The sequence below is a fragment of the Hippopotamus amphibius genome, chromosome 6 (assembly GCF_030028045.1).
Source record: "Hippopotamus amphibius kiboko isolate mHipAmp2 chromosome 6, mHipAmp2.hap2, whole genome shotgun sequence".
NCBI lineage: Eukaryota > Metazoa > Chordata > Mammalia > Artiodactyla > Hippopotamidae > Hippopotamus > Hippopotamus amphibius.
The window spans coordinates 10802762-10828382 of NC_080191.1; the positions used below are offsets into that span (position 1 = coordinate 10802762).

Below are 25621 nucleotides of genomic sequence, written 5' to 3' on the forward strand. Positions count from 1 at the left end.
TTATTATGTAAAAACAGTAAATGTTTCACTTCCTTATTTCCAGTTCAAATCGTTAGTGCAACTCAAGTAGAGATATAGGAATAAGAGAAATTACACAAATATTTGAAAAGTTTTTATTTCAAATTATACACACATAAAGACTGGGGCAAAGATTTTTTTGCTTGCCGTCTGTATCATACTAGCTCCTCCAACTAAGAGTTTTTTCTTGTTATAAAGTAAAGCAATTCTCTGTCATGTATTTCTTCCTCTGAATTCCTTTCAGGTATTCAGAGTCAAAATATTTAAGAATACTAGTGGGCCTGGCACAGAAAACTTTTATGTAAAGTTTATCAGATTAAGTATTTGGGATTGAGAGGATCCCAGGGGAAGACAAAACTATTAATGAAAAGTACCAGGCAGGTTAAACTCCCACCACACAACATTCCAGGGGTTCCAAGAAGGTTCTGCCTCTTATGTTTTTCCCTCACGTCTTTCATATTTAGAAAAGATTTTTTTCTTACTAAACAAAGTAAAACTATTAAATAATACTTCAGCTCCCTACTTACACTTATCAACAATAAATAAGTGTCAAATCAGAACACATGATAAACATGAGATGACAGCGGGGTTCTGGCAAAGACAAATCCAATGATGAAACTTTATTGCTGGTACATGTATGATTTGCATTAGATTCTTTTTCATATTCTGAATACATATTCCCATTAATGTTTCCTTGCCCTCAAGGAGCCCAAAGAGTGTACTTGTGAAGAAACTCACGAGGGTAAGGAAACCATAAGGAATAGAGAATCTGGGGTAAGGGAGGGGAGGAGGTCCGCAGACTTCTTCTCTTTGGCATCCTCACCAAATTATCTACAAATTTTTCATATTGGATCTTACTTATGTATCTTGAAACTTTCTCACTAAAACCATGCTCCACTAGCTACCAAGTCTCAAGTCCAGTGTGGCCTGTTAGGTCAAAACAAATGTCTCTGTGACATCACTGAGCTTGTTTGTGAACTAGGAGAATTAACTCGGTGTAACATGGAGTTATCCTGGTTCCTTGGCATGGGGCTCTGGAATAGCAGAAGTAACATTTTAAGTTTTAGCAGGAAAGGAAAAAAATTCTCAGTCGTTGGCAGCTCTATTCTTAGGGAAGAGGAGTGCCCGCACCTGGGGCTCTCCCCAGAGAGGCAAACCCCCAGCATGCTGAACTTCCTCCTATGCCCAGAGCTCCTCTTCCACCTGCTCTGCTCAGACTTAGAGGTGGATATTCCCCTTTTTGTTTCTGTGCATTTTTAACATCTGCCGAGGCAGCCTCCACCGCATGTTGAGTTGCCTGTCGGCCAGACTGTCCATGTTATCTCTGCAGGTACCACTTAACTGTTTTTGTTAGTGCTTTGATTACAAAGATGTACAAGTGTTGAGAGGTTTACCCTACGTTAACTTGTACTGCAAGCAATGTTCTTTCTAATAAACATTTTTGTAGAATGCATCATTTTTCAGGAACATGTATCTTGTATTATAGAAATCTTGTACTTTGTTTATTCTTAGTGGATGCTTAATAAATGTTGACAGATTATTTATAATTAATTAAGTATATCACAAGAATTTTAAAAAGCAGTTCCAAGGAATGACTGTTGACAATGAACTAAATTACAAGATTTGACTTCCCTAGAATACAAAATCTTCAAAAGTCATTATAATTTGCATGACAGTTATCACTATTTTAGAGAAACAGAAGCTAACTTTTCATTTTCAAAGAGTGAGGAACAATCATCCATTAGTTCTTGAAGTTGAATAACCGGAAACTGTACTTGTTTTTCAAACCATTTGGCAACTGTAAGAAGCTGCTGGTCACAAAATGCACGTCCGATAAACTGTAGTCCTATTGGCAGCCCTTGGCTTGAGAGGGCCACAGGGACACTCACCGCTGGCAATCCTGTGGAAAAGAAAGAGACCTATTAATTGTTGATTAATTGTCTACCCTAAGATACAGAGACCTCTTCCACTTTCCAGTGCTAGTAGGTACAGGACAGGATAAGCTTAAAAAAACAAAAATTCATAAAAATTATATGGTATGTATGCTTTTGTATCTTTCTTTGTTCACTCAATATCTTGGAAATCACTGTATATCCGTCCACAGAGACCTTCGTTCTTTTTTTATAGTTGCATAGTATTCCATCATGTGGTTTTACCATAGTTTATTCAACCATTCTTCTATAATTGGGGATTTTGGTTGTTTTCAGTATTTAGCTGTTTCATGTCATGTCCCAGTGAATTACCTTGTGTATTTTTTCAGTATTGAACGTTTCTCAGATGAAGAGGAGTTGCTTCATCAAAATATAAATGCATATGTAATTAGATATTACCAAATTCCCTTCCAAAAAAGTTGTACCTTTAGAATTTCTATCAGCAAAATGAGTGTTTTCCTACAGCCTCCCCTATAGGGTGTGTTGCTGAGTTTTTGAATTTTTGCCAATTTGTTAAATGAGAACTAGTAGCTCAGGGTAGTTTTAATTTCAGTTTTGAGGCAGAGGAAGTAGATCCTGGGACATCTTGTTATGCCATAAAATAAGAAAGTTTTCAAAAAATTAATGGGGGCTGGTCTAAAGGTTACCTGCAACTTGGTTAAATGTGAGCATCAAAAATAATTATAATACATTGAATACTTATAATACATTGAATTTTTTTTAAAAAAGGAAAGCTGTTCTTTAGAGAAGACTGCTACTAACATATGTAGAAGGAATGACAGAATTAGAAAAGTTAGCATTTTGTAATTTTCTAAGAAATACTTAAAATCAGGCAAGGATCATCAATAGATGCTAAGAGTGGGTTTGAGTTTATTGGGAAACACGGTCTCAAAGCATCACATCACTGTGTACAAATACAGACGATGTATCTTGGTGTACCTCAAAAAATAATAATAATAAATACAAAACATAGCGCTTAAAAAAAAAAAGTATCACATCACCAATTGCTTACAATTGACAAAAGGAAAATGTGCCTTTATAAGGAAAACATCTGGTAGTTACTTCCTTAACCAAGGGATTAATTTAGTTTCCAAAAGTGGGACAAACTGATATTAACTGTTTCTTGATTTGAAGCGTATGTAGCATTTGTGCCAAAAATGTTTAGCTCAACCGAATCACGAGGAAGCAATCTGACAAATTCAAATTACACATGGGAAAAACACCCTATAAAAGGTATTATGGATACAAATGAGAAAACTTAAATGTGAACTGTATTTGGAATATTATTGTATTTGTGTTAGTTTTCTTAGGTGTGATGATGGAATTGTGGTCATGTAGGAGAATGTCTTTATTCTTACTCATGCTGAAGTATTTAGGGGTGAAGTAACATGATGTTTAAACTTTCAAATTATTGAAATAAAAGCTGTGTCTGTGTGTGTGTGTGTGTGTGTGTGTGTAGAGAGGGAGGGAGAGGAAGGAGAAAGCAAATGAGGCAAAATTTAAGAAGGATGAATCCAGGCAAAGGACATCTGGGTATTCATTATATGACTTTTTCAACTTTTCTGTGGGTTTGAAAATTAATACATGTGTGTGTGGTGAATGCAAGCATGTGAACACCTATACGTGCACGTGTGCTCACACACGCGCGTCCTGAAGCATTCCAGAAGGACAAGCTACTGAGTTTAGGGAACAATCTAGCTAGAACCTAGGCTGAACACCTAGGGTATCTACCTAAAAGTTTGCAGAAAACCAGGACGTTCCTGAGGGCTCCTCACCTGCCATGTTGACAGCCTGTGTAAAAATGTCACCCTGGGCGCTGCGTGTTCTGTTGTCTTCTCTGACGAACTCCGCGTGTGGCACCGCCTCACTCAAGGTGGTGGGAGTGAGCAGGACGTCCACCCCAGAGTTGAAAACATTCACAAAGTCATTAGCAATGAGCCGCCTCACTTTCTGTGCTTTGACAAAATAATTCTCATAGTTTCTGTGGAAAAAAAATTGATGACATTTTAAGGGCTTTTTGTTATTTCTTTGAATCAATTCTCATTTCTTGGAATCAATTCTCATGCATAAGACTTGTTAAGAGTCACTGGATTCTTGGCGTGTAGGAGCAGGCACCACTAAGATTTCCAACAACACATAAACATGAATTTTGTTAACCACGCTGTTATTCCAAAAGTTTGTATATCTGGAATTAATTAAAAATCACCAGTAGATGCAATTCTGCACATATAATCACAAAATGTTAACACTTTCAGGGACATCATTAAACCAGAACATTCATTTTCAGGTGAGGAAAAGGAAGTGCGTAGCAACTAAATGACTTTCCAAAGGCTGCCAAGACTGGCAGTGGTAGAGGAGGGACTAGAATGCAGGTCTCTGGAGGCTCATTGCAATCCTCTTCCTAGTATTATAACATCCTATTTCATCTTCAGTTAGATTATAAGGACTCTGAAGTTTTGGAAAATTCTAACATGCCATCACAATTATAAACTAGAAAACAAGCTCTGGAAACAGTAACTGGGGAAAGTATGCCGTGTTTGCAATTTTGTACTTTATAGACAGGTATAGCCCAGGAATGGAAATGTGAAATTCATGAAAAGATGCTTCAGGCTACCTACTGAATGGGAGAAGATATTTGCAAATGATATATCTGATAAGGGGTTAATAGCCAAAATATACAAAGAACTCGTACAACTCAACATCAAAAAAAATAGACAACAAATTTAAAAATGGGCAGAGGACCAGAACAGACATTTTTTCCAAAGAAGACATATAGATGTGCCAACAGGCACATGAAAAGATGCTCAACATCACCAATTATCAGAGAAATGCAATTGAAAACCACAATTAAATATCACATCACACCTTTCAGAATGGTTACTGTCAAAGACAACAAATAAACAAGTATTGGCAAGGATGTAGAGAAAAGGGAACCTTCATGCACTGCTGATGGGAATGTAAAGTGGTGCAGCCGTTAGGGAAAACAACATGGAGATTCCTCATAAAATTAAAAAGAGAACTACCACAACAATGCAGCGATTCCACTCGGGTATTCATCCAAAGAAAGCAAAAATACTAATTTGAGAAGATATATATGCACCCCTATGTTCACTGCAGCACTATTTACAATAGTCAAGATATGGAAACCACCTAAGTGTTCACTGATAGATGAATGGGTAAAGATGTTGTATCAAAATATATACAAAATGGAATATTAGCGATAAAAAATGAAATCTTGCCATTGGCGACAACATGGTCAGACCTAGAGGGTATTATGCTACGTGAAGTCAGTCAGACAGAGAAAGGTACTGTATGATGTCACTTATCTGTGGAGTCCAGAAAACAACACAAAAGAACAAACATAACTCAACAGAAACAGTCACAGATGGGTGGTTGCCAAAGGAGAGCGGGGTGAGGGGGAAGGAGAGGCACAGGTTGAGATCGAGTTATGAAGTTTCAGGTGTGAAAGGTACAGTGTGGGGAACACAGTCAGCAGTTATGTAATCTCTGTGTGGGGACAGCTGACAACTAGACTTATCATGGTGATCATTCTGAGATGCACAGAAATATCAAATCACTATGTTGTGCTTCAGAAACTAACACAGTGTCGTAGGTCTACTATACTTCAAAACCAAACTAACTCCCAGAAGGTCAGGTTTGCTGTTACCAGAGGCAGGAGGTAGGGGGAGGGGGAATTGGATGAAGGTGGTCAAAAGGCACAAACTTCTGGTTAAAAGATAAGTACTAAGATGTCATGTACAAATGATAAATATAATTAACACTGCTGTGTTATACACAAACATTGACAAGAGTAAATCCTGAGTTCTCATCATAAGAAAAAAATGTTTTTCTTCCTATTTCTTTAATGTTGTATCCATAGGAGATGATGGATGTTCATTAAACTTGTAATAAAAAATAATAATAAAGAATATGGTTACTCCCCCCACCCCCAAAAGAAAAGACGCTTACTTTACTGAAAAGATTAAGGAATTAGCCAGACATAGGTGTGACTGTGAGTCAATGTTGCAAAGAAAGGGAAAAAGAAAATACTCTTTAGATCCTCCCGGAGCTGTTAATGAAGGCTGGCGAAAATATTAACCATTTTAACTTCAGTTTCCTCACCTGTAAAAATGGATATAACAACTCCAACCTTACTGAGGACCAAATACAATGAGATAAAAATGTGAAATTGTTTTTATCCTAAAAGAATGCTACAAAAATATCGGATGTCCTTATTATCATTTGACCACAGGACTTATAGGGAGATGAACGCAGGCATCATGTGTAATTTACCCTACAGTTGATGGCTTAAATTGTGTACTAACAACATTCCCCAAACCTGAATTTTATAAAAGAATACTTCCTATTAAACTTCTTTTTCTTACTTGAAATATGGTTCAAAAGCACAACTGCTGCTTCCATCAATGATGGGAATATTAGAGGTGGATTTACTCTGCCATTTTAAACAACTGGAAAACTAGACAGAATGAACCATTTTCGGATATTAGACAACAGGCATTCAGAAGAAAAGGAAAGCAAATAAACAAAGCCCTTTGATTTCCCCATCAATCAAATAATATTTTTGGTTTCTGTTTGCCTTCCAGCTTTATTGAGATATAATTGACCATAAAATTGTGTAGCTTTAAGGTATGCAACATGATTTGATATATGTATATGTTGAAAAATGATTACTACAGTAAGATTTGTTAATACACAAAAAACTGTAATTATGTGAGATGATGGATGGATGTGGTGAGATTATTTAAGATCTATTTTCTTAGCAACCTTCAAGTATAATTATATAAGTATATAATACAGTATTATATAAGATCCCCAGAACTTACCTTATAAGTGGAAGTTTGTACTCTCTGACCAACATCTCCCCTTTTCCCCAGCCCCTAGCAACTATCATTCTACTGTTTCTGTGAGTTTGGCTTTTTTTTTTTTTTTAAGATTCCCACATATAAGTGAGATCTTATAGTATCTTTCTCTGACTTATTTCACTTAGGATAATACTCTCAAAGTCCATGCATGTTGTCACATATGGAGGATGTCTTTCTTTTGAATAATAAATAATACTCTTTTGAATAATAATGGATAATATTCCACGTGCATGTGTATGTACACACACACATATTTTCTTCATTCATCCATCAATGGACACTTAGGCTGTTTCCATGTCTTGGCTATTGTGAATAATGCTTTGAGAGAGTGATTTCTTTCCTTCGGATATATACCCAGAAGTGGAATTTCTGGATCATATGGGAATTTTATTTTTAATTTTTTGAGGAATCTCCATACTGTTTTCACAGTAGCTGTTCAAATAGTATTTTTGGAAAAAGTAATCCTAACTATTGGCCCTGAGTAGATGCACATATGAATAAAATGCTTGCCATCCATCCATCCATCTATCTACCTATCTATCTCTATCCATCCATCCATCCATCCATCCATCCATCCATCCATCTATCTATCTGGCATATAGCAAAACTCCAGGAAGCTATGTGGTACAACCACCCTTGCTTTTTCACAAGTCTCACATCCTCTTAGACAGACTTGGTGGTATGGAAGATGAATCCTATTTACAAGATGGTGAACAAACTTATACTGAAGTCATAGTAATTTTGAATTTTCTTGGAGCAAACCGATACATGATGCAAGGGAAAACTAAGTCGAAATTTTTTAAGAGACACCAATGTAACTTCCTGCTTAAGGCTCTCAGAGCAGTAAGACAACGTGGCAATAACAGGGAACATTTGATAAGGCTAAAATCCTTCAGGACTCCCTGCTTAGCTTGTACTCATCATTTAGCTAGAGCATCAATGTTTTTTGTTTGTTTTTATTCAAAACAAACAAAAAGGAGCTAAAAGTACCATAAACAGACCTTTAATTATATGATTGCTAATTCAAATCATAAGGATTTTGCTTCCTTAGCAAATCTCTCAACTTACAAGACCTGACAGCCATCCCACTACTTTACTCTGGAATTCTCAAGGATGCAGAAAATTCCTAAACTGGTTATCTTACTCTTTTAATAAGAAAAAGTTTCCTGAGAGGATTCTTCCTCTCACCACATCATTGAACCCTTCTCGTCTGGTTGCAGCATACATGGCTTCAGTAGATACATCAATATCACATCTGTGACCTGAAAACAGAAAAGAGATAAACATTACTTGAAAAGGGAGTAAAGTTTTGGCTGAAAAGCAGGTCTAGATTCACATTTTTGACCAATACTCAAATTTCAGAGGTTGACTTTAATGGTTTCTCTTTTTCATGTGCCTGGGGACTGACTGACCCATCAGGAATCAAGGAGAGAGAAGAAAATAATAAAGAGGGAAACTTCATTTGCTCACTAGTTCATTCATCCACTCATTTATTCAAATGTCTACTAAGCCCCTACTCTGTGCCAGGTACCACACTAGATGGACTGAGAATACAAAGCTAAAATAATCTACCGTCAAGATACAGCCCAGAGGGGTGAACTGAAGATACAGAGATATGATGATGAACAGTGTGAGGTATAATGCTAAAATGACAAAGGTAAAAAGATTCATTGATTTACTTCTCTAAATCATTAAAATTATCCCAGGCAATAATACTTTTTGCTACTAATAAGTGAATCTTTCAAATGTTTGAGATAGCTTCCTTAAAAATCCAAAGCACAGGCACCTTACCATATTCTAGCCCATCAAATCTTGCCATATTTGATGCCACTTCCGAAGTACACAACACGTGGTAGCAGACAATTGAGTAACTGGTGTGGGGCAGGGACACTTCAATTACTTTGGCCCCCTCAGACTCAAAGAGATTAGCAGCTTTGGACCAAAGACAACGTACTTCACTTGACAATTCTGGTGTAAGATATTCCTTATTGGAAAAAGTAAAAATACAGAAATTAGAATATCTGTATAGGCAGTTGTACAAAAATTTGTACTCTAGAGCCTTTGGTAATACATTAGAACACCTGATTAAATTGCTAGTAGGTAGCCAGAAAGACTGAAATAATTTAAGAGTGTTTATGGCATGACAAGCACAGTACTAGAGCTTGTGAGCTGGATATAATAAGGATTGGCGATCTGGTTGGAGAACTTACATTTGTTAAATGTTCATTATATATCAGACACTCTGCTAGATACTTTCCAAAGGTTCTTCCATTTGATGCTTTTAACACTCTTATGATGTAGGTATTATCAACCTTTGTTTTATTAATGAAAAATATTGAGACTAGAGAAGTAATTTTCCTAATGTTACATAGCAGGTAAGTAGAGGATCCAGGATTCCCAACTAGGTCTGTTTCTCTCTAAATCCTTAAAAGTAGGCACACCTATTACCTTAATGGAAGATTTTAAAGATTTAAAGATTCTATAGTATTTCTCTATAGCAGTGGTCTCAACTGGGGGCAATTTTATCCTCTTCCGCTCAACCAGGGGACATCTGGTAACGCCTGCAGACAGTTTGGCTTGTGGAGTGGCAGTGGTGGTGGGATGCCACCTCTAGGGGTAGAGGCCAGGGATGCTGCTGAGCATCTTACAATGCACAGGACAGTCTCCCAGAACAAAAAATTATTGCTACGCTCAAAATTAAAATTTTAAAAGGTTAGTAATTTAACATAGCTACTTTCATGTGTTAAAGTCACATAGCTAATAAAAGTGGCAGAGCAGGGATTCAAACCCAACCAAGGTTTCCTAAGTCTGTGCTCTGTATTTGACTTGACAGTACTTTTGTAAAGTAAAGAGAGAGTTACCTTCGGAATTCCTATACATAGTTTGCTCACATCTGTCAAACTGGGAAGCATAAATGGTTTAACAGGATCGTGAATTGTGGTAGAATCTTTGGGATCATGCCCAGCTAGTACACCTGTAAGTAAAAATATTTATGAGTGACAGACAGAGTGTTTTTCAGTGAAACAATAATGTTTTGAAACTATATGGAATCATATAAATACCCAACACAATGGCTGCATCATCCACACATCTGGTTAAGATTCCTGGCACATCCATTGAATTCACCAGGGGAATGAGACCATGACGAGAAACTAAACCATAGCTTGGTTTTAAACCAACAACCCCACAGTGGGCAGCTGGATTTCTGGTTGATCCTCCTGTATCTGATCCTAAAGCCCTGAAATTTAAATGGAATTCTCTTTAGCAGGGTAACATATCTCTAATTATATTTGAAATTTATCTTTTAAAATGTATATTTTTAAAATGTATTTCTTCCTGATTATACAAAAATAAAACATGCTCATCTCAGAGAATTCTTAAAATACAGAAAAGTTGTAAAGATGTAACAAAATATTCCACTACCCTGAGGCAAACACTGTTAACATTTCTTCATAGTAACTTCGTCTTTTTTTTAAATGAAGTCTGCTTTCAGGTTCAGGTCATTCTGTAATCCTAAATTTCCATCTCTTTTTTGCTTATCATGAGCCTTTTACTATGTCATTAAAACTACTGAAAATTTGCAATATGTATAATATTCTACCATGTCAATTGGCAATTCCCAACCATTCCCAATTTTAAAGTGCATTCTCCTATCGATATACATACAAATCTTTCTTAAAGTTATTTATTTTTTTAATTGAAGCATAGTCGATTTACAATGTTGTGTTAATTTCTGCTGTACAGCAAAGTGACTCAGTTTTATATATATATATATACACACACACATTTTTTAATATTCTTTTCCATAATGGTTTATTCCAGGATATTGGATATAGTTCCCTGTGCTATACAGCAGGACCTTGTTGTTTACCTATTCTATATGTAACAGTTTGCATCTGCTAACCCCAAACTCCCAGTCCTTTCCTTCCCCTTCCCCCCACCCCTTGGCAACCACAAGTCTGTGAATCTTTCTGCTTTGTAGTTAGGTTCATTTGTGCCATATTTTAGATTCCACATATAAGTGCTATCATATAGTATTTGTCTCTCTTTCTGATTTACTTAGTATGATAATCTCTAGTTGCATCTGTGTTGCTGCAAATGGCATTATTCTTTTTTATGGCTGAGTAGTATTCCACCATATATATCTTCTTTATCCATTCATCTGTTGATGGACATTTACATTGTTTCCATGTCTTGGCTATTATGAATAGTGCTGCAATAAACATAGGGGTGCATGTATCTTTTTGAATTATAGTTTTGTCTGGATATATGCCCAGGACTGGAATTGCTGGATCACATGGCAATTCTATTTTCAGTTTTCTGAGGAACCTCCATACTGTTTTCTGTAGTAGCTGTACCAACTTATGTTCCTGCCAACAGTGTAGGAGGGTTCTCTTTTCTCCATATCCTCTCCAGCATTTATTATTTGTAGACTTTTTAATGATGGCCATTCTGACCAGTGTGAGGTGGTGTGGTACCTCATTATAGATTTGATTTGCATTTCTCTAATAATTAGTGATGCCAAGTATCTTTTCATGTGCCTATTGGCCATCTGTATGTCGTCTTTGGAGAAATGTCTCTAGGTCTTCTGCTCATTTCTTGATTGGGTTTTTTTGTTTTTGTTTTTGAGTTGCATGAGCTGCTTGTTTATTTTGAATATTAAGCCCCTGTTGGTTGCAGTGTTTGCAAGTATTTTCTCCCATTCTGTAGGTTGTCTTTTTGTTTTATGGTTTCCTTTGCTGTGCAAAAGCTTGTAAGTTTGATTAGGTCTCATTTGTTTATTTTTGTTTTTATTTATATTGCCTTGGGAGACTGACCTAAGAAAACACTGATACAATTTATATACGTACAAATCTTATATCTTCTTTTAATGGCAATGTTATAGTATGCTTTTACAAACTAAACACACCCCTCCCAGAAATTCAGATACAGCCATTCTGCTACTCCATTTAGAATCATGGCTAGAAATGTATTTTAAGCTGTTTAAACATTTATGTTGTTGCCAGTTAGAAAAACTGCATAATAAATTACTTCGTAGGGAATTCCCTGGTGGTCCAGCGGTTAGGGCTCTGCGTTTTCACTGCTGAGGGCCCAGGTTTGATTCCTGGTTGGGGAACTAAGATCCCACAAGCTGTGCAGTGCAGCAATCAATCAATCAAGTATTGATACTTTGTAATAAACACCTTTAAACATAAATCTTTGCCCATATATCTGATTAAATTTTAGGCTAGCTTCCAAGAAGTAGAGTTAATAGGCCAAAGGGTCTACCTGTCATTACAAGTTCTTAATATATTTTGTCAAATTACTTGTCAGAAAGGTTACAGCAATTTATATTCCCAACTGCAGCGAATCACGTGTTTTATGTTTCAGTATCATCACTGAATACTAGCATTTCTCAAAATTTGGTTAATTTGATAACCAAAAGCTTTGCTAATATGCAAAATTTTTGAATAATTTTTCACATTTATTTGTATTTGCATTACCCAACTATGAAGTGTCTGTTCACTTCTTTGCTTAGTTACCTATATAGTCTGTTTTTCTTATTAAAAGAAAAAAAAAAAACCTTGAGGACATTATGCTAAGTGAAATAAGTGAATCACAAAAGCACAAATACTGCCCAATTTCACTTACATGAGGTACCCAGAGTGGTCAAATTCAGAGACATAAAGTAAAAGAGTGGTTGCCAGGGGCTGGGAGGTGGGGGGGGCTATTGTTTAAGGGGTACAGAGTTTAAGTTTTGCAAATGAAACAAGTTCTGGAGACGGGCTGTGTGATAATGTGAATGTACTTAACACTACTGAACTATACACTTAAAAATGGTTAAGATGAGAAATTTTGTTATGTATACTTTACCACAATTAAAAATTTTTTAAATTTAACTTTCAGGAAAAAAGGTTTTTCTGACTAGAAAAGTGTAATGTCTACTATAAAAGTTAAAATATTCTATATGATGTATAAAGTAAAATTTCTCTTATACTCACTGACCCCATAATAATCCTGTTATCACTTTTTATATATATTTATCCAGACACTCCCATGCAACTAACATATATACATATGTAATGATTACTTTTAACAGAAATAAGGCATACTATACATACTGTTCTGCAACTTGTTTTCCACTTAACAGTGTATCTTGGATTTCTTCCCATGTCACCACATAGCACTCTAACTCATTCTTTTCAGTGGCTACATAGTATCAATACTCCTAGAATCTTCCTATTCTTAAAACTATTATAAAAGAAACAAATCAATAGCGGGGAAAACAAATCAGAACACTTGAAGGTTTGGGGCCCATTCCATCTGGAGTTACTTGGCACCTGTGGCTCTCTTGAGAATACCCAGAGTGAAGCTTTGGGCTGAACAAGGCTCCTACCTGTCATGTGGCTCTTGTGCTCTACAGAAAATGCAAATTAGATTGCCTTTCTTACCAGGTCCACTTGAGACACAAAATCAGACCGCTGCTTTCACAATTTCTAAAAGGACACATTTTCTTATTAGGATTGCCTGACAGCTGGGTAAGAGTAAAACCTACATTTCCATAGGAATTATGTGTCAAAATGCCACCTTCTCAAAGCATGCTCAGAAAGATGAACACTAAGTGGGGTGATGAGGATAGAAAAAAGCACCTAATCTTGCAATCCTTGTCAGTACTCTCATTAATATTAATAGGGTGCTATAAAATTCCACAGAGATAAAATGAAATGGTTTTACTTGTTAACAAGATTTCAGGGAAGCTTAAAAACCTGTAGAATCTAAATCTCCATAGCTCTAAAAAATATAAATTTATTGATTGCAATGCCTGTGAAAGAGCTTAGTTTCAGTGGATAATTGAGAGAGAAAATATATATAGTACTGCTAAAGAAAACATTCTATTTGGTTAAATTGAGTCCAATAAAATAAATAAAATAACAGCAATATTTATTTACTCTTCTTTAGATGGTTAAGAAATGCTTTACAAATGGGACTTAAGACATAAAGCATGATTGATGGATTCTTTCCAAATACAAAGTATGACAGTTGAACAAGTCACCTCCCTACAAATTTGAAAAAACTTACTGATATACATTTTTAGTTGTAGGTTTACAAAAACAGTATTTAAAATATTCTATTGATACATATTAGGAGCATTTTCTTCCTCCCTCCCTCCCCCTTTTTTTTTAAAGATGGATTTAGCTGAAGGATAAACCATAGCTAACAGTTTAGCTCAGCTGTACTCAACTAAAGCCAAGGTATGTTAGTCCCTAAATATCTGAACAATCAGGCAGTGAGCAGATAACCAAATAAATTATTTAAAAATGAAATTCAACGAAGTCTATTTAAGCTAACTGGTTTATTCTGTAAAATCATGTTTTTAAGAGGGCCAGATACTATACAGGAAGTGTAAATGTCTTAAAGTTAAACATATAAAATACACAGTTGTATCGTAAAGTTGAATATATTTCAGATATAATTTTGACACACCATTGAGCACAAATAGCTCACTAAAGGGAAATAAAAATACCAAAGTATGAATGACTCTATTGTTGGCTTTTGTGTGTGGTTTATGACTATCTGTGTTAGGTTGGGTTTCTGAAGTACAGAGAGAAAGAAACATCTTACACAAAGCACGTGAACGCTGACACGGCTGCCGCACTCCCTCCTGAGCTTCCTCCAGTTATAAGCCAATTTGAATTCTCATTCTCACCATCAGGCTTCTGCTTCCTCTTTTCTCTATATTGTTTTGAATAACTCCAGGGGTTTCTTACTGGTCCAAATATGCCATCTGTGCTTCCAGATCTGAGACAAAGAAGTAAAGCAAGATATCTTAATACAATTCATTTTATGTGAAATTTTCACCTCCTCATTATGTTATTTGCTTCGGACACTGTATAATCCACTACAATTTGAGTTAGAAAAGGTAGGAAGCATCCTTAGATGTAGCTTTCTTCAGATGGTTGAGGAGGTGAAGGATGGGTAGTAAGAGCATTTGTGGTAGAAAGTAGGAAAAAACTAGTCTGCTAAGAAAATTTTTATCCCATTTGATCATCTAATTCGGCGTAAGATGATTTCCTTTGTAAATTAAGGTCTTCCAGTTGAAGAGTGTCACAAAACATCTAAACAGTTAACAAGTAGTCTTTTGAAGGAATTCCTCTTTTAATCAGAAGTTGTAAGAGGGGAATTCCCTGGTGGTCCAGTGGTTAGGACTCTGCGCTTCCACTGCAGGGGGCATGGGTTCGACCCCTGGTCAGGGAACCAAGATCCCACATGCTGCATGGCATGGCCAAAAAAAAAAAAAAGTCAATTACATTTCTATATACGAACAATGTTAAACAATTAGAAATTGAAAACACCATTTTCTATAATATTGAAAAAACATGAAATACTTCGAGATCAAATGTTCAAAATTTATATACAGAAAATCATAAAAATATTGCTGACAAAAATTAAAACTCTAAATAAATGGAAAGATATAGAGTTCACAGATCAGAAGGCACACGTTAAGATGTCAGTTTTCTACAACTTGATCTATAAATTCAATACCACCACAATCAAAATCCTATCCAGCTTCTCTGTAGAAACTAGTAAGCCAATTCTAAACCTTATATGGAAACGCAAAGGACCTAGCATACATAAGATAATTTTGAAGACGGACAACAAAGTTGAAGAACTCTTACTACCTAATTTCAAGGCTTACTGTAAAGCTACAATAATCATGATAGCATGCTACTGGATACACAGATCAACAGAACAGAATCCAGAAATGAACCTATACATGCCATCAATGGATTTTTGACAAAGGAATCAAAGTAATTTAATTTGAATTCTTAAATAGTCCCAGATCTACAGGACAGACATTATGTAAAAAAACAAACTTTGGCTTTCTTCATATCATATACAAAAAATTAACCCAACTGTATCACAAGTTTAAAGGTAAGAACTAAAACTATAAAACTTCTAGGGGAAATATAGGAAAAAAAACTTTATGACCTTGGGAAAGGTAACGATTTATTTGAAAAGACACAAAAAACATGAGTCATTAAAGAAAATGATGAATGGGACTTCATCAAAATTAAAAACTTTCACTCTTTGAAAGGCAGTTCAGAGAATGCAAAGATAAGCCAGAGACTCAGAGAATACATCCACAAATCACCTATCTGATAATGGACCTGAATGCAGAATATATGGGAAAAAATCTTACAACTCAGAAGACAACCCAATTTTTTTTTAAAAAAGGGCAAAAAATTTGAATAGATACTTCACCAAAGATACATAGGTAGCAAATAAACACAGTGTTTAACATCATTAGTCATCAGGGAAATGCAAATTAAAACCAAAATGAGGTATGACCTATTAGCAGAACATAATCTCATGGAGGGTCTGAGAAACTGGCATTAAAACCCTCAAGAAATCATCTCACTGCTTTCAGGTACCTAGGCTTAATGAAATTAAAGACACGGATGAAAGAAATACAAGAAAAGAAAATTTCCATTTTACTTACCCCATAGCAAACTCATCTAAGTTTGTCTTTCCCATTAGTAGAGCTCCCTGATCCAACAACTTCTGAACTACTGTAGCATTATAAGGTGGTACATAACCTGAAAAAAAGTCAGTCATGTTCTTCTTTTTTAAAGACATTGAGGTATAGTTGTTTTACAATGTTATATTACAGGTGTACAACATAGTAATTCAAAAATTTTATAGGTTATATATTTAAAGTTATAAAATGTAGGCTGTATTCCCTGTGCTGTATAATATATCCTTGTAGCTTATGTATTTGATACATAGTAGTTTGTACCTCTTAATCTCCTCTGCTACCTTGTCCCTGTCCTCTTAAAAATTCAGTAATTTTTATCATAGGAAAGAAAACAGTGAACATGTAAATCCTATGAAAGAAACAAAATTTTAAACTGCAATTAAGCAATTTGTACTGACGTGTTAATTATTCCTAATTTAAGTAATAGGTCGTACTTTCTTCCGAAAGTTAATTTTTTCTACTGCTAACTGCTATGTTTTCCAAAGAAAGTCTATATATTCACTGTTTTTATAATCTAAAAATAGTGACTTTAACAGTACCACAGAATATTGAATGAGATATACTCAAATTTTTTTTTTTTCTGCTGTGCGCAGGCTTTCTTTTAGTTGTGGTGAGTGGGGGCTACTCTTCGTTGTGGTGCATGGGCTCCTCATTGCCGTGGCTTCTCTTGCTGTGGAGCACGGGCTCTAGGCACGTGGGCTTCAGTAGTTGCAGCACATGGGCTCAGTAGTTGTGGCTCAAGGGCTCTAAAGCGCAGCCTCAATAATTGCATGCACGGGCTTAGTTGCTCCGCGGCACGTGGGATCTTCCTGCAGCAGGGCTCGAACCCGTGTCCCCTGCATTGGCAGGCGGATTCTTAACCACTGCACCACCTAGGAAGCCCCCACTTCATATTTTTTTTTTATAAGTTTATTTATTTATTTTATTTATTTTTTGGCTGCGTTGGGTCTTCATTGCTGCACACGGGCTTTCTCTAGTTGCGGAGAGCGGGGGCTACTTTTCATTGTGGTGCACAGTCTCCTCATTGTAGTGGCTTCTCTTGTTGTGGAGGATGGGCCCTAGGCATGGGGGCTTCAACAGTTGCGGCACATGGGCTCAGTAGTTGTGGCTCACGGGCTCTAGAGCACAGGCTCAATAGTTGTGGCGCATGGGCTTAGTTGCTCTGTGGCATGTGGAATCTTCCCAGGGCAGGGCTCGAACCCATGTCCCCTGCATTGGCAGGCAGATTCTTTACCACTGCGCCACTAGGGAAGTCCCCCAATTCATTTTTGAAACTAATCACAAATCATTATTTTGCTTGTTGTACTTGACTTTTTCTTCTCAGATGTGTGACACCAAGGTAATTTTTATCTATTTCCAGCAGGAACAGATCTTCATTGTCAATTAAAAGCTCCTTTATCTAGTGTATATTCCCAAACAATTAACAACAGTCTACCTATCAGAGGAACTTGGGGCATCACTCATAAAATGTTAGTTTTAGTGTGTAGTACTTACTCTAAATATCCTTTTTCCATTTCTTTTTCCTCCTAGGATCCAAACATCTTGATAAATGTGATTCCTTTCTGACCTCTAAACTTTAAAAAATAAAACTAAGCATCACTATACTAAGTATAGTGATATAAGAGATGGAGGAGGCAGGAGATAAAAAATAACCAGATAGTAGATGCTGATAAATCCTCATACCATCTGCAAAAGAAGGGTAATGACAGCCACTTTATACTTATTTCTATGTTATTAATGAGTGGGAGTTAGAGGTTAGTGTGTTTGTGGTGATCAGTTATCATGTCTTCCTAAATAGGATTCATCTATTAAGCAGGCCTATCCCTAAAGAATAATTTTGCATTCTGAAAGAGCAAATAGTAAAAAGGTAATATTCTACCCTAAGTTATCTCCTTTGCAGATATAATTAGGCTGAGAATATTTTGGTGCTTTAGTAGCTTATCTTTAATTTAAACTGAAAAACACCTATTTTTATAAAGCAATGCTCTGGTCAGTTAAACTTTACCTTTCAGCATGTTTGATGCACATGTTGTCTCAATGCCGGCTGTGCTAAAGTTGTCTTTTACTGCAATAGGAATTCCATCTAAATCCCCCAGTGAGTGACCTGCATTAAAAAGCCAAAAGAATAGAAGAAATATTGGTTGGCCAAAATGTTCATTTGGGTTTTTCCATAACATGGGAAAACCCGAACAGATTTTTTGGCCAACTCAATATCTACTTCAAAATACAGAGGCATTAACACTAGTTATTAAAATAACTACTAGTTTTTGCTAAAGATACTTTTTCAGAAATCAAATTTGTGTTAGAAATTATTACAGTTGGACATTACAGCCGTTAGCCTCATTTTTATTATACCTCATGGCCAGTGCTTTTTTTTTTTTTAATTTTATTTATTTTTATTTTTAATTTTTTTGGCCATGCTGCATAGCTTTGTGGGATCTTAGTTCCCTGATGAGGGATTGAACCTGGGCCCTCAGCAATGGAAGCACGGAGTCCTAACCACTGGACCACCAGGGAACTCCCCAGTTCTTTAAAGAAGGGAATGTTTTATGTTTAAAACTCACTTGCCAAACGGAGACTGCTACATCCAATTAAACTCTTTCTCTTGGGATATCACAGTTAAGTATAATTCAAAGTAATTTACCTTTCTTATATCTTTTCTCTGATTCTTCAGCTTGCTTTAAGGCCACCTCTTCTGATACAGTAATGTAAGCATTTAGAAACTTGGTCTTCTTGATAAGGGAGAGACATCTTTGACAGAGCTCAGTTGGAGTCACTTGGCCTTGTTTCAGTGCTGTAGCAACCTAGAGTACACACAATTCAAAAACCCTTTGCTGAGTCTGCAGAAGTTTCAAGTGTTATGCTGAGGCGGGCAGACAGAGTGGTTAAGTATAAAAATTTGAAGTGAGGCTTGGATTCAAAACCAAGAGAACCTATCAAGCCTACACTTACTTAGGGTGGTGAATAAGGGTAACACATTGGTCAGCTGGAAGATGGGTTGGAGGACACCACAGTCACAGCCCTAGCTGAGGAATTCTATGTCAGGCTTGAACAAACAAGACTACTGGTTTAGGTAAGCCACCCTGTTTAGGAGAAGTAGAAGCCCAGCCTGGGTGAAACATGGGTTAGGGTTGATTGTATACAGAGAGGAGCTTGGCTGCAACACAGGCCATCCACAGTACAAAAAAGAGAATCAACTAGACAAGGCATTATAGGACATTATGGCCCCCAAAGAAGTGATCTTTATAAAACATATCTTTTTATCTGTTGGACAATTCAAGTAAGAGCCACTACGAATTGAGAGAAATGCCTATAAAATATGAGTTCAAAAGCCAACTAAAAACAAGCTTTTCTAAATCCCTGTCTTTGATGCATGAGGAAGGCTAGCAAAGAACATGTTAAAATAAGTGCACATTAAAAATAAATAAACGGCACATTAAAAATAAATAAATAAACTGCACATAAAGTGACCAGAACCTGTATGTTGACAGTAAGTAAAGCCTAAGGTGAAGTGATGACTTTTAATATTTCCTGTAGGAAGTAATAATAATAAATACTTACTAATTGCATAAAAGGAATGAATAACAAGAAGTCAAAGATGATATCAAGGCTTCGAAGACCATCTGAAAAAGAGCTGGGTAAGATGGCAGCTCAGACAAGAGGGATGGGGGAAAAAGTAACATTTTCTGAGTATTCACCAAGAGCCAGGCACTGTGTTGCCTTACATGCATCATTCCTTTATTTAGCCCTTAAAACAACCGCTTAAGTTAGGTATGAGGGTGAGTCAAAAATCACCCGCACTCCAGTTGTACTAAAACTTCTATAAATTCTACAGCCAGAGCGCGGATAATTTTTGACTCACCCTCGTATTATTAACCTTATGTTACAGATAAAGAAACTGAAGCTCCTAGAGGTTAAGAAGTTACCCTTTGCTATTTGTGTGACTTTGGACAAATCGCTTAACATCTGCTCCTTCACCATTTTTCTCTGCACCAGTGGAAGCTTAGCTTGTCCTGCATGTTGACTGTATTTCCATGTGTCCTATATACATCAAGCAATAGGAATTCGCATTTAGGGGGAAATCCGCAAATGATCTGCTCTAGGCTGTTGAATAAATCATCAAAGTGGTGGTATTCTTACGCCTGGGGGTTTTAAGCCAGAAAAGCAGTGCGAACAGGCCACTGAGAGGACCCCTAAGGCTGATGCACGAGGGGAGCAAAGGGCTGCCACGCGGATGCTGGGGAGGGGTTCAGCACGGGAGGGGCAGCCGGGCTCAACTGAAACGAGGTAACCTAGTAACAGGAAGAGATATTTCTGTTGAATAGTTTGTATGAGATGTAAACTCTTTAGAAGAGAGGAACTGGAGAAAAAGAAAAGACAGCAGTGTATTGTAATACTGTAAATAGGAGTGAGCTTATGTGAATAGGCTGAGTGCAAGTGTCAGAACTAGCTAAAATACAAAGTTGGAGACACAGAGAGGCATAGCTATAGGCCTACCCCAGAACAACATTGTAAAAATGAGGAGAATGATGCCTGCCATTTTCTCTTCTTTGCCTCCCCTCAAGTCCTCTGATGCCCATTGTCTTCAAGTTGCCTCTGACTTGTCAAGTGGTGTGAGAATGAGAGGTAAGGAGTTGCAGTTGTGGTTATAAGGGCAAGAAATGAGACTTTCTGGGAGTACTCATTTATTTATTTATTTTTTGAAGCATAGTTGACTGACAAATGTTGTGTTGGTTTCAGGTGTACTGCAAAGTGATTCAGTTGTACATATATCTATTTTCTTCAGATTCTTTTCCCTTATAGTTGATGACATATTGACTATAGTTCCTTGTGCTATAAAGTAGGTCCTTGTTGGTTATCTATTTTATATATAGTAGTGTGTATTTGCTAATCTCAAACACCTAATTTATCCCTGTCTCCCCACCCCGTCTGTTTCCATTTGGTAACCACAAGTTTGTTTGTCTGTAGGTATTTCTGTTTTGTATGTTAAGTTCATTTGCATCTTTTTTTTTAGATTCTACATATAAGCAATATCATGTATTTGTCTTTGGCTTACCTCACTTAGTATGATAATCTCTAGATCCATCCATGTAATGGCATTATTTCAATCTTTTTAATGGCTGAGTAATATCCCATTGTATTTATGTACCACATCTTTATCCTTTCATCTGTCAATGGACATTTAGGTTGCTTCCATGTCCTGGCTATTGTAAACAGTGCTGCAGTGAACACTGGGGTGCATGTGTCTTTTCAAATTATGGTTTTCTCCAGATATATGCCCAGGTGTGGGACTGCAGATCATATGGTAGCTCTATTTTTAGTTTTTTAAGGAAGCTCCATACTGTTCTGGGGGTACTCATTTTAAATGGTGATCTGTGTTAGGACCATTTTTAAGAAATCTAGATTTAAGAAAATCAATAAGGGTATTGGAGAAGAGAAATGAAAACAAAGATGCTAATTAGCTAGAATGGACTAGGCATAAGGATTATGACATAAAAATAGTACAGCTCCCCTGGGGCAAAACTAAAGGTATCATATCTGAATATAAGATGAAATCAACTAGAAAAGTTTTCTCTTCCCTCTTTTCTCAAAACCCCCAGCTCATCAAGGCACAGGCTTTGGAGGAGATTATATTACTCTCCCTGGTGTGTTAATCTACAGTCGCCCTAGTACTCCTTTTCATTCACTGAAGATTTGAGCAGCTGGTTCACTGTAATCTTCTTCGCTATGGCTCCAGTTCCTATTTTTGTTGACTTCAAACTTCAAACTTTCTTCACCTGACCCTAGTTACCAACTCACATGGTCACAGTGTAACCCCCACTTGGCATTACCTCTCCTCCCACCACCCTATCCGTGCTGCCATCAGCTCTTGACAAGACAACGGCCTTCTAACTGGTCTTCCTGCTTCCCTACTTGCTTTCCTATAGACCACAATCCTGAACAGCCTGAAGGAGCTTTTTCACTTTTAAATCAGATCATGTCCAAAGACTCCCAACTTTCCAGAGGGTTTGCATTAAATTTAGAATAAAATTCACACCCTTATCAAGGCCTGAAAGGTGCTCCATCATCTGGCTCCTGCCTGTCTCTCTAACCTTATCTCCCACTGTCTCCTACTTGGTCAGTTCTCTTGGGTGTGCTGGCCTTCCTGCTATTCCTTGAACATGTCAAGTTTGCTCTTGTCCAGAGACTTTGCACTCATTCTTCCCTCTGCCAGGAACACCTTCTCCCCGATCTTCCCAGGGCTCACCCTTCTTATTCTTCAGGTCTCTATTATAAATATCACCCACTCAGTCTGAGAAACCTTCCCTGACCACTCTACCTAAAACATCCATCTCCCCCAACTAATTCTCACAATAGAGCCTGCTTAATCTTTCTCCATAGCACCTACACAACCTGAAATTATATTATTTACTTAAACAAGCTTATTTAAGGCCTGCTTCCCCACAAAAGTGTAGTTTTCATGAGGGCTGGAACTTCTGTCTTCAATGCTAATCCCCAGTGTCTGGAGTGAGGTGCTCAATAAATGTTAATTGAATAAATGAATAACTGAATAGTTTAAAATTTGGAATCTATTTTCCATTGAATAGTAATTAAATGTTCTTATGCTAGACCCCCAAGAAGCCTATTAGATATATAATTAACTTTCTTTAACATAACAATAATCATTTAATATAACTTTAGGGTTAATAATATTAGCCTGGTGTCTGGTTCCTAGAAACACCAGGATCAGGCCACAAGGAAAAGGAAGGTGAAAGTAAGACTCTTCCCCATTTCCGAATGTACCTGGGTAAAATTTACAAGCAGCAGTTTTACCTCCTATTTGGCATTTTACCTCCTTTTAGTGCTTCCTCCCAGGGCTCCTCTACTGTCCTAAGCCTCCACTTAGGCCCCCCAAATTGTCTCAAAACTCTATAGTTTCCAGCCCCTCCCCCAACCCCCTCCCCTGCAAATTTTCCCTTTCTTCAATTGATTATCTCAGCCAGGGTATGATGGAGAGAAATCTGATTGAACTATTATAATTTACAACAATGGACAGATAAATCAGTCAACCCTCCCAGGCATCTTTACATATCTAAAATAGAATGTGTACTAAATTAATCTCTAATTGGTAGAATTTGGGGCATTGGTACAATGATGTGGAAAAAACAGAGTGGACAGAAGATATATTATGGGCTGGGAAAATAACCAAATAATGTTTTGCACACAACAGGCACCAAAAAATATTTGTTAAAGGAGCTGATTAAGTGAAAGTAATCATGCCAAGGCACTATCCTGTCTGCCCTTGGGTCAGCTTCCCTTTTCCCCCTTGAGATAAAAGTTGTTTCTGACAATGGCTCACTGGACAATGTTAGGTAGGGGTGGCACAAAAAAGGTAGTGATGGGGGAAAGGGCAGAAAAAGAAAATACTGTATTTTTTAGGTTGTATTTCATTTTAAAACGAGTTTGGAGTTACAAATTTTTTTTTTAATTTTTAAAGAACAAATTGGATTCTTCACTGACCGTATAGGCCAGATGCAATTTAGGATGGTAAAACAAAAATGTATTTAAGAGAATAACTGTTTATTATTAAAAACCTGTGGTTTTAAATTTCTCATAATTTAGAGCTTTCTAAAAGGCTGCCAGCTGAAAAAAGAAAAAGAAAAAAAAGAAAGACTTTCCAGGTAAAAAAACAAATGGAAGACTGAAGGCAGGTTAGGTCCTCAATTGCTACTTACTAGCAGAATCACCTGGAGCCCAGGTTAAACCATATACTCTGGGCTTTACCCTACTAACCTGCCTGAGTGGGATACAGCTGTAGTTTTAAGGCCAGCAGAGGTGATTCTGATAGCAGTGGGCCTGCAGACAGCTCTGCAGGTTGAGAGATCAGAAAGAAAGGAGATCTGAACTAAAGCCCTAACAGCAGGGATAAATTGAGAGAAGAAATCTCAGACCTAATTTCAAAAAAGAATTAACAGGGTTTAGTGACTTATTGGATATGACATATGAAGAAGAATCTAAAGGCAACTGGGATAACAGTTGTGCCATTAAAAAATATTAAGAATTCAGTAGGGACTTCCCTGGTGGCTCAGTGGTTAAGAATCCGCCTGCTAGTGCAGGGGACACGGGTTCGAGCCCTGGTCTGGGAAGACCACACGTGCCACAGAGTAACTAAGCCCCCGTGAGCCACAACTACTGAGCCTGCGCTCTAGAGCCCTTGAGCCACAACTACAGAGCCAACTTGCCACAACTACTGAAGCCCCTGCGCCTAGAGCCGGTGCTCCACAACAAGAGAAGCCACCACAATAAGAAGACTGCCCACGGCAATTAAGAGTAGTCTCTCAATAACGGCAACTAGAGGAAGCCCTCCTGCAGCAACAGAAGACCCAATGCAGCCAATAAATAAATATTAAAAAAAAAAAAGAATTCAGTAATTAGGTTTTTGGTTTTTGTTTATGATGGCGGTTGAGACGCAAGAAGTAGTTTTGTTACCACGGTGAAGTCAGTTTTGGTTAAACTGAGTTTGAGGTGCTTGTGGGACATTTAGAAGGGATGTCCAGAAGACATTCACAAATGCAGCCTAGAGTTCAAAAGTGATGTCCAGGAAATGGAGACACGGGTAAGAAAATCACTGGTATCTTGGTGGTACCTGAAGCTTAGCGAATGAATATATCAAAGGGGGGAAAAAGCTAAGAATCACTAGTTTGGCTTTTGCAAGGGGCTGATTTGCGGACTCGTTAGTGAGGGCTGCATCAGGTGTGTGTAGCGGACAACGGAGACTGAGGCGGACCAGCCAAATCCCCCTTATCCCGCAGAGCCCACGCTGAGACCACCCGGGGCCCCACGCAGCCTGAGCGAACGCATAATCAAGAGAAGCCACTGTTCGCTTCCACCCCACAGCGCGGCGGCGCAGAAGCCTCCCCCGCTGAGATCCTACCTCCGGAACAGATATGAGAAGCGCAGCCTAAGCACCCGGAGGTCCGAATCCCCCAGCAGGTTCCAGAGCAGGAGGCGGCGCGGCTGACCAAGATGCGCGCCGGCCGGCGGACCCCCCTCGTCCACGCAAGCAAGAACTCCGCGAACCTTCCCGACCTCCCTGGGTCCTCAGCAGACAATTCCACTCACTTCTCGGAGGGTCCGGCCCAACATGGTCCACGTGCTCCGCCTGCCACCACAGGGGCCTGGTGACAAGAAGGAAAAACAAAGGTCAGCTGCCGCTGCCGGTGTTACAAGGGCGCCGCCATTTTTGATCGTCAGAGAACCTGTCAGCACCGAGTACTCGGATTGGTCGAATT

At 37.6% G+C, this 25621-nt stretch overlaps 1 protein-coding gene across 1 annotated transcript; it reads right to left on the reverse strand.

The window, feature by feature from the left end:
* Positions 1 to 607: 607 nt before the first annotated feature.
* Positions 608 to 25576, reverse strand: QRSL1 (glutaminyl-tRNA amidotransferase subunit QRSL1). Its single transcript, XM_057739807.1, has 11 exons — positions 25452 to 25576; positions 18994 to 19153; positions 18355 to 18453; positions 16314 to 16410; positions 14435 to 14611; positions 9895 to 10070; positions 9694 to 9806; positions 8624 to 8816; positions 7977 to 8094; positions 3725 to 3930; positions 608 to 1918 (listed from the first exon to the last, which is right to left on the reverse strand). Exons 1-11 carry the CDS (start codon positions 25473 to 25475, stop codon positions 1701 to 1703), a joined length of 1581 nt encoding a protein of 526 aa, XP_057595790.1. The 5' UTR covers positions 25476 to 25576; the 3' UTR covers positions 608 to 1700.
* Positions 25577 to 25621: the final 45 nt, after the last annotated feature.